The sequence below is a fragment of the Salvelinus sp. IW2-2015 genome, linkage group LG26 (assembly GCF_002910315.2).
Source record: "Salvelinus sp. IW2-2015 linkage group LG26, ASM291031v2, whole genome shotgun sequence".
NCBI lineage: Eukaryota > Metazoa > Chordata > Actinopteri > Salmoniformes > Salmonidae > Salvelinus > Salvelinus sp. IW2-2015.
The window spans coordinates 922,485-931,983 of record NC_036866.1 but is presented as its reverse complement, the minus strand read 5'-3'; the positions used below and the strand labels follow the sequence as shown (position 1 = coordinate 931,983).

At 41.9% G+C, this 9,499-nt stretch overlaps 1 protein-coding gene across 2 annotated transcripts in view; it reads right to left on the bottom strand.

Moving 5' to 3' along the window:
* LOC111953030 (putative solute carrier family 22 member 31) overlaps nucleotides 1–8,787 on the bottom strand; it is a 15,486-nt gene extending 6,699 nt beyond the window's left edge. The window contains exons 1-5 of one of the 2 annotated variants that reach the window (XM_023972104.3): nucleotides 8,023–8,786; nucleotides 5,383–5,486; nucleotides 5,067–5,221; nucleotides 1,567–1,735; nucleotides 1,213–1,358 (exon numbers count right to left, since the gene is read on the bottom strand). In XM_023972104.3, the coding sequence (XP_023827872.1) occupies nucleotides 1,213–1,358; nucleotides 1,567–1,735; nucleotides 5,067–5,221; nucleotides 5,383–5,486; nucleotides 8,023–8,412 (964 nt within the window). In that variant the 5' untranslated portion in view covers nucleotides 8,413–8,786. Of the gene's footprint in view, nucleotides 1–1,212; nucleotides 1,359–1,566; nucleotides 1,736–5,066; nucleotides 5,222–5,382; nucleotides 5,487–8,022 lie in introns of both variants that reach the window. The other variant, XM_023972106.3, reaches the window with a different exon arrangement.
* Between the last annotated feature and the right edge of the window lie 712 nt (nucleotides 8,788–9,499).

The window sequence follows — 9,499 nt, the reverse complement described above, 5'->3', positions numbered from 1 at the left end:
GATCTGGAGAAGGTGTATGGAGGAGTGGGCCAAAATCCCTGCTGCAGTGTGTGCAAACCTGGTCAAGAACTACAGGAAACGTATGATCTCTGTAATTGCAAACAAAGGATTCAGTACCAAATATTAAGTTCTGCTTTTCTGATGTATCAAATACTTATGTCTTTGCAATAAAATGCTAATTAATTACTTAAAAATCATACAATGTGATTTTTCTGGATTTTTGTTTTAGATTCCGTCTCTCACAGTTGAAGTGTACCTATGATAAAATTTCAGACTCTACATGCTTTGTAAGTAGGAAAACCTGCAATCGGCAGTGTATCAAATACTTGTTCTCCCCACTGTATATATACACACATATGTATATATCTATATATGTATATCTGTGTGTATTACATCTATATATACACACACATATATATACACACATAGAGATGCCTAGAATATATATGTGTATATATATATATATATATATATATATTTATATATATATATATATATATATATATATTTTTGTGTGATATATATTATTATATATATATAATTATATAATATATATATATATACACACAAAGATAGAGATATTATATATTATATATATATATATTTATATATATACACACACAAATATATACATATATCTGTGTATATATAATATAATATATACACACACAGATATATGTATATATGTGTGTGTGATACATATATATATATATGTAGACACACACATATATATGTGTACATGGAAATTCTGTGGGTGCAAAAACAAAAAAGGCATAAACATATCCTAAATCTCTCAGGCCAGAAAACCATAAGAACCAAAATAAATCACTAGTTCAATCAATAATCCCAAATAATAAATCCATGCGATTAATGACAAGAGCGGTCCCAACAGATCCCAAACACGACATAGAGCGGTAACACCAGCGATCGACTTAGAAACTTTACAAACTAAGCACGCTGAAAATAAACAAGACTTCTGCAAAGAGTAACACACGGTCAAAACTGCCGCGGCAACCGAGAGTTCTCACACAGAGCCGGAAGAGTCATCTTAATTTCCTCCTTCCTGACTGCTGATGCGCTCTTAAAGTGGCAGAGCACGGTAAAGGCTCCGTGCAGGATTTCGCCGCAACCGATTACACTACCCCAGGCAGCAGACATTATTAATTGACAGACTAGCTAAAAGGGCCAGGATAGGGTGGGGGATGATGATACCTGAGAGCAGGTTCTCAGCAGGGTAGATGTCCTCACTGAGACACACTCTGTTCCTGATGGAGAAGCTCTGGAGACACCTCTTAGCCTGATGAATCTGACCTGTGGCCAGAAGCCAGCGTGGAGACTCGGGAAACACTGATGGACAGCTGAGGTGGATACCAGAAAACAGGAATAGAAAACACACCTCTCTCTTTCTCCATCCATGACACTTTCTCTACGCTGTCCTTTCACAAAAATATATAAATAATTAATTATAACACACATCCCTCTTTCTCTATCCATGCCTCTATACTTTATGTCCCACGACATAAACTCTACTGTGTATCCACAAAAGAATGTTTATGACAGACTCACCACCAATAGGAGAGCAGCAGGAGCAGTGGCAAGGTAGCCACTGCTTGAAGAACTGGCCAATCACGACACAGCACCGCCAGCCCTGGCAACAAGAGCTCTGCCGCGATGGCAAAGAAACCACTGACCATTTCAACCATGAGACGATGGGGAGGATCACACAGCTCCAGTCCTGGAGAACACAAAGGGAGATGAAGAGATGATGAAGAAAGGAGATACAGGATAGAGAGAAGAAAAATGCAACTGGAACTAGTAGCCTGAATGACCATAAGACTATTTGTGACCGTTTGTGAAATCCACTCTACCTTGACCTAAACTCCAATGCCCTATTTCTCCTCCTTCAAAACCCCTCAGAGAAAACAAAGGAAAAATATATACTCATTTCCTTCCAGTATGTTCTGTCCTGCTATTGTTCCCCCACTCCCCCTTTTAAGAACTCTCTGGCAGTAGATCACTGAGAGGCAGTCCTCCAGAATTCAGCCTAAAACCAAAAGTCTGGACTCAATTTACCAGTGACCTTAGAGGAATGTAAGAAGAGCAAATATGTAAGTGGGTGTGTTAAAGACAGACTACGGTGGGCCTCCCTCTCAGGCTGTATCTAGAACCATTACTCCCACACACAGAAGGGTCTTAAAAACACATTGAGCACTCCTTGACTGCTTTCACTTAGCAAAGATTTGTCCACATACAAACACACCAGTTCACACAATCACCTCACAATCACAGGAAGGTTACAGCAAGAAAACCCAGACCCCCCCCCTAACAATGGAACAACATCGGGGAGGGGACGACTCTTGGGGTCCAGGGGTGGCCTAGATATCCTAGTCCACAGAGCCTTGTGTTACCTCACACTCAAGCTATCTCAGAGAGGGAGAGGGGTGTAAAGGGGGGAAGGAGGGAGTCAGTGAATGAGTAATGCTCAGCTTGGCTCAAGGGTGTGATTCCACCCAGTGCCCTTTGAACCCTAACATGAACAGCAGTGCAACAAGATGGCACCCAGTGACCCGGGTATCTGACCACAGCCCCGACACACAGTTAATCCCTAACCTGTCACCTTCCCCTATCCCTTTAACTTCCCCCTATCGCTTTTCCCTTCAGTGATCCTTGATGTTTGTTGGCAACAGAGGGAAGCCCCCAAGTGAGTCATCCAGAAGCTAGGGGTTGGTGTGGGATCATGGGGCATAAACTAAGGACTTTCTAAGCAATAGAGGGCAACCTGGAAGTAACATAAACATAAATCCGGGACACTCCAAATAGTATGACATGTTATGTTTTGTATGTATTCGTTTGTGGTCGTCCATCATCCATTTCGTTCGATACGTTACAAATTTGCTGAATTTATGATATGTTACAGATTCCAATTTGTTGTGGCTAATGTTAGCTAGGTGACTAACGTTTGCTGGGTTAGGGGTTAAGAGTTAGGTTAAAGTCATGCTAAGTAGTTGCAAAGTAGCTTACAAAGTAGAAAGTACTAGCACATTTGCTAAAATTCTAAATTCTGTGATGAGAATCAAAAACACACAACCTTTGGGTTGCTAGACGTTCACATTATATGCCCACCCATCCACCCTGCTTTCGTTTGCCTTAAGTAACCATACCAAACGTAACATATATGAGTGTCTCGGACTATACTATGTTAAGTCTAGTCTATGAGACCACGTTGCTATCGGAAGTATGGGGGAATACCATGTCAATATGTATTTGTTCTCAATGTTTTGACGTGAAACTGGTGACAGTTGTGAAAAAAGTTCCCATTGTTGGAAGAGTTAATTGAAAATAATGCCATTGTTGATCAGATGCTTTTTTCATTAATTAGGCCATTTTCTCTTGAACTAAATGGTGCATCTGCTAGAAAGTCATGGAGAATATGGACACATAACTGAAAACTTAGATTTTTTGTTTGTTTGTAAATACAGTTATCCAATAATAAATTACCAGAGCTATGATAATTAATAGATTGCCATATATTTTCTATCAAAATGACTGAAGATTCCCGTAACTTCGGAAAAATTACAAGTAGCTTTGCCCTACTTTTAGAAGAGTACAAATGACATGTAGTGGCAGCGAATTGTCCCAGTTCCATTGATTTCCATACAATATTGACGCGATTAATTAATCTGCTCACACTAATGATTAAAGTAGAACAAGCTAATTAATTTCAGTCTGGAGTGCCCGCTTGGTAAATGTTGATGCGTGAGCAGTTAAGGTACTAATTTAGCAAAATACACTGAACAAAAATATAAAACGCAACATGTCATTTCAAAGATTTTACTGAGTTACAGTTCATAAGGAAATTAGTAAATAAATGTTTTTTAAATTACGCCCTAATCTATGAATTTCACATGACTGGGAATACAGATATGCATTTGTTGGTCACAGATACTGTACCCCCCCAAAAATAAAATAAAAGGTAGGGGTGTGGATCAGAAAAACAGTCAGTATCTGGTGTGACCACCATTTGCCTCAAGCAACGCGACACATCTCCTTTGCATAGAGTTGATCAGGCTGTTGATTGTGGCCTGTGGAATGTTGTCCCTGTGAAGTTGCTGGATATTGGTGGGAACTGGAACAAGCTGTCGCACATGTTGATCCAGGGCATCCCAAACATGCTCAATGGGTGATGTCTGGTGAGCATGCAGGACATGGAAGAACTGGGACATTTTCAGCTTCCAGGCATTGTGTACAGATCCTAGGGACATGGGGCCGTCCATTATCATGCTGAAACATGAGGTGATGGCGACGGATGAATGGCACAACAATGGGCCTCAGGATATCGTCACGGTACCTCTGTGCATTCAAATTGCCATCGATAAAATGCAATAGTTTGTTGTCTGTAGCTTATGCCTGCCCATACCATAACCCCACCATGGGGCATCTGTCCGGTATAGTTGAAACCGGGATTCATCTGCGAAGAGCACACTTCTCCAGCATGCCAGTGGTCATCATAAATGAGCATTTGCCCACTGAAGTCGGTTACGACGGCAAACTGCAGTCAGGTGAAGACCCTGGTGATGACAAAGAGCACACAGAGGAGCTTCCCTGAGATGGTTTCTGACAGTTGCAGAGATTCTTCAGTTGTGCAAACCCAGTCTCATCAGCTGTCCGGGTGGCTCGTCTCAGACCATCCCGCGTGTGAAGAAACCGAATGCTAGACGGGGCATCATATATTGTTAGCTTTCTTCCGTGTTTGAGAAGTCAAAGCCCTTTGGATTAGTTCTGTATAGCTGCCCCTGACATCTTGATTTCCTTGCATTTTTTTCTCCTCTTCGTTCTCGTACCGTCTGCTATTACTTTTACTAATTTAGTTAGCATTCTGGTAAATAGACACCTAATGGCCTTTTTTGCATTTTTTGGGGTACTAAACCGGTAATACCGTTAATCCCGGGATGAGAGAAGGACGGTATGAAGATATGAAAATCTGGATCCTGCCCAACCCTAAACTGCCCCATTAAGTGTGTACTCAGGAGTGAGATGTATTAGTAGGGTAAGTCAAGTGTACTTACTGGCGAGGTAAGAGGAGAGGAAGACCCCAGCCAACATGGCGCCCTGAGACAGGCGTAGCAGCAGAAACACTACAGGGCTGTTGGACAGACACACAGCTACTCCTAACAGACCGGACAGAGACACAGACAGCAGGAAGCCCTGTCGACGACCCAACCTGAACATAAAGAAAATAATACAATTAGAGACACATAGCTTCTCATGCATACATATTAAACAGTCGTAACAGCCTAATACCAGAAACATGAAGTATGTATGGTGAAATTATTACAATTGTAGTTTACAATTATACAAACACAACAGGAGGGGGGGAGTTACCAGTCACACACTGTGCCCAGGAGGATATATCCCACAATCCACCCTGTCATGAAGCAGATGTGCTGCAGAGGAATCTTCCAGTAGTCCCTACACACTAGGTTCCACTGTGGAGCAGAGAGACAGAGCGAGATGGTGAGTCATTCCACCTCAAAAAGAACAACAAAGAGGATTGACACCCACCATCTCAGATTGTTCTGAAATCGTTTCTGTAGTTGGAAAAATATAAGATTGTGGCCTCCCAAGTGGCACAGCGGTCTAAGGGACTGCATCGCATCACTACAGATCCGGGTGTGATCCCGGGCTGTGTCGCAGCCGGCGACAACCGGGAGACCTATGAGGCGGCGCATAATTGTCCTAACGTCGTCCGGGTTAGGGGAGGGTTTCGCCGGCTGGAATGTCCTTGTCCCATCGTGCTCTAGCGACAAGGAGCAAGCAGTGTGTCAAGAAGCAATGTGGCTTGGCGGGGTCGTGTTTCGGAGGACACATGGCTCTCGACCTTCGCCTCTCCCGAGTCTGTACGGGAGTTGCCGCGATTGGACAAGACTAACTACCAATTGGATATCACAACATTTGGGAGAAAAGGGGGTAAAAAGTACCAAAAAAAACTAAAAATACAAAAAATAAAATAAAAAGATTAGCATTCCTTAAACATGATTTGATCTCTGAGGGATTAAGCTAATTGATTTAACCTAAATTGGCAATTTTAAATGTATAGTATTCATTTACCCTAGTAACTACTTGGGTGCAATCAATTAGCTTAATTTCTCAGAGATAAAATGTTGTTTCAACAAAATAATGTTTCAGGAAGGCTAATCTTATCTGGTTCTAACTACAGAAACGATTTCAGAACAATCTGAGATGGCGGGTGTCATGGCTTTCTGAAATGACATGGAATGACCCTTTGCCACATAGTTAGGAATGAGGTAAAAGAGCCAAGTCAATGGAGCCACTGAAATAATTATATAATAGGTGGCCTATTTCTTCGTCCAGGATTTTATTTCCGGGGTAGAAAAACTCCGGGGGCAAATTGAGCATACCCTATTTTTAAGGACAGTTAATAAACATGCCTGGAAAATGTAGCTCCTTTCTCCCTTATTATTAGATAAGTAAGAATTATAGGCCAGTGGCACACACACACTTGAGGGCAACGGAGCGCCTTGTGTGAAGGAGGAGGAATTCAGCTGTGTGATAGATACCATCTCCTGAGTGAATAAGAGTGACTGCAGATAGGTTTATCACATTAGAGCCACTGCACTGTTTGGTTTCCAGTGCCTTCCACCATTCCTCACCCTACTCCAATGCTTTCTTTCTTCCTCCCTCCCTCCCCCATCTCTTCATTTGCTCTCTTTCCCTCCCTTGCTTCATCTCTTGATCTGTACCTATCATCCAACCCCTTAAATCAGGGCCAGAAGGACCTCCATTCCTGCTGTGTGATGTTGACACCCCCGTAGGAACAGGAACAGATGTCCTGTGACATCACGGAGAAGGGAAGCCAGGAGTGGGGGGTCAGGGCTGGTTGCTTCCTATCGCCAGGGAAACATGTGAGAGTAAATACTCCACATCAGGGCCACTGCCTCCCTTGTTGATTTCCTGTACAGCCCGCACACACCGTCTCTCTCTCACACACCAGTATTTGCCTTGTGTCTAAACATTTCAGTAACTGCTGATACTTTTGTTTAMCAAGATCCCTTTCCAGTATTTGCACAGTGGGATGGGCCTGCCCCTTTTTTGATATTATAATGGGCTGGTGAGATTTGTCCAAGTGCAATAAGTCAACATTTAGTTAACTTTTCCCTAGAAGCAAAACAGGACAACTTTAGAGAGGCATTGATTGTGCTGGTCTGAAATAAGAATATAAGCCTGGTAGTAAGAAATACGAAAAAGGGYTCCCTTAGAGCCAAATGAATTCAGTTGAGCTCAAGTGTTCCTTGTTTATGAGATGGCTACGGGTCAGTACAGTAAGATGAACGCTCATCCTAAGAGTGACCCCTCTCATGTGCTCTGTTGAGGACAGATCTTCCCTGGAACTCCATCAGGGTGGAAGAACACTGCTGTCCCTGCATTTCCTGTTGTGCTGCTATCATCACATAAACAGCCATATTGCATGGCTCTGCACAGCAGTACCGTAATGTAATTATTATATAAACAGACTAATGTGATCTGATAAAAAACATATCAGCACTGTTTCTCTGGTAATCTTATTCAGGACATAACCAAAACAACATATATCCTAGAGTTAAAAACTCCAAAGCATGTTTACCAACGACAGATTTGAGCAATGAGTAGACCTAACAGGGCATCCCGTGTCATTTATTGATGTTGTTATCTAGTAGGCCTATTGATGACCAACTCTAGCCCCAGCAGTCTGTCTGGGACAATATCAATTAACACACATGGGAATAAAAAAAAAAAAGTTACAAACACCGAAGTTATAGACTAAAACCAAATCTACTCTGAGTAGCCTACGTTGAATGGATGAAGAACATTTGACAGGGCTTGGCAAAGATATTCACACATTAGCCTGAAAAACGGCTACTGTAAACCAAATTAGGTAAATTATGAATGATTGCTAATCTGGCAAAAGCACAAACTCTCCAAAAACAACCACAAACCATCGAATCCAAGTGTATATCTGTTTACCTCCGTCACGTAGTTGCTTTGAAGCGCCGCAGCTTGGTCGTACTCCCATCCTCTCGTACACGGCACTATCTCCTTTGGAATGCTGTCTATGAAGTTGGAGACGTTTCTAGGGTACTTATAAAGTTCACAGTGACTCAGTCCAGAGCCATTCACCCACGGTATGGTAAAATTAAGATACCCTTGTCTGGAATAATTACTGAAAAGAAAACCTGAAGGTAAAAGGGTCGGGTCGGGTTTACAGTGGTACGACCCAGGAATCAGAGTGTAAAAAACGTCGCAAAAAAGGTTCAGCATCACAGCAAAGTTCGGAAACCAGCTGAATATGGAAACAATTCTGTTATATCGTCCATATCCACCGATTCTGTTATAAATCTTCGTTTCGAAGTCCATTGTTAGAGACCGTGCCGAAACCGCTGTTAGTCAGTGGTGCGTGACATCCACACACACAGCAGGGCATGGCAGGATACGCTAGATTAGGAAACAAAACTGCAGTCAAGTGGGCAGGTCGGTGAGTAAACCGAAATGTCATTGGTGGGAAGTCCATCTGCTCGTACGCACTGTAGCCTAGGCCTACTTCGCACTGACAGATTGCCATATTTATTAACTGCATTCAGMGGATGGCAGAAGGGATCAGGTTGTCACATCTATTTTTACTGTTTCATTCACTTAACATGGTCACCAAACACTGCTCGATGAGTTAGGTAACAGGGGAGGTGAATAGAGGTCTACTGGAATTATATTTTGGAGTGAACGTGTCACTGTCAATAGAAACGCTTGTATGATTTCAAATGGTTACCTGGTTCATACGTAGCCTACTATAAATACCTCTGTGTCAACAAATATAATGGCATCTACTGGTCATATTGTATGGCAAAAATAGGCCTGTTATATATCCACAGGTCTTGAAGTTCTTCTAAAAAGTCTAAACCCCTCATGATCATAGATCTAAATATCAGCCAAAAACATACACTTTTCCAGGCGTCCTCCTGCTGGCAAAGCAAGAGATAGCCGCCAGTGTTTCTGCTACCTCTGTAGACAGTTTTGTAATTGGTTTCAGTTGACCACTTTGGTGCCACAGAAACCTGAATGTTGCCTCGAGGGCCTTTGGGACAAACTTGGGATAAAATTAAAATGTAAATTAGCTGTCAACTAAATCTGGTGCAACACATCCTTTCTCATACCGAGACTGATGATTTGTTGTACATTGTCCCTGCCAAATAAAGTATACACGGGTGTAAAGTGTTACACGTGTATACTGATTGGTATTCTATCAATTTAACTTGCCTGTGATAAATGTGCTAATCAATCTTAATTAATAAAAACGAACTGTTGTTAAAGTTAATCATTTAGCTCGGAAACTGTGCGTGCGTGTTGTGACAAGGCATATTTAAGAGTGCATGAATGAGAACAAAGTAAAAGAAGAAAACAGTAAATATTTCAAAATTTTATTTACGAACATAATCTCTGAGGAACAACA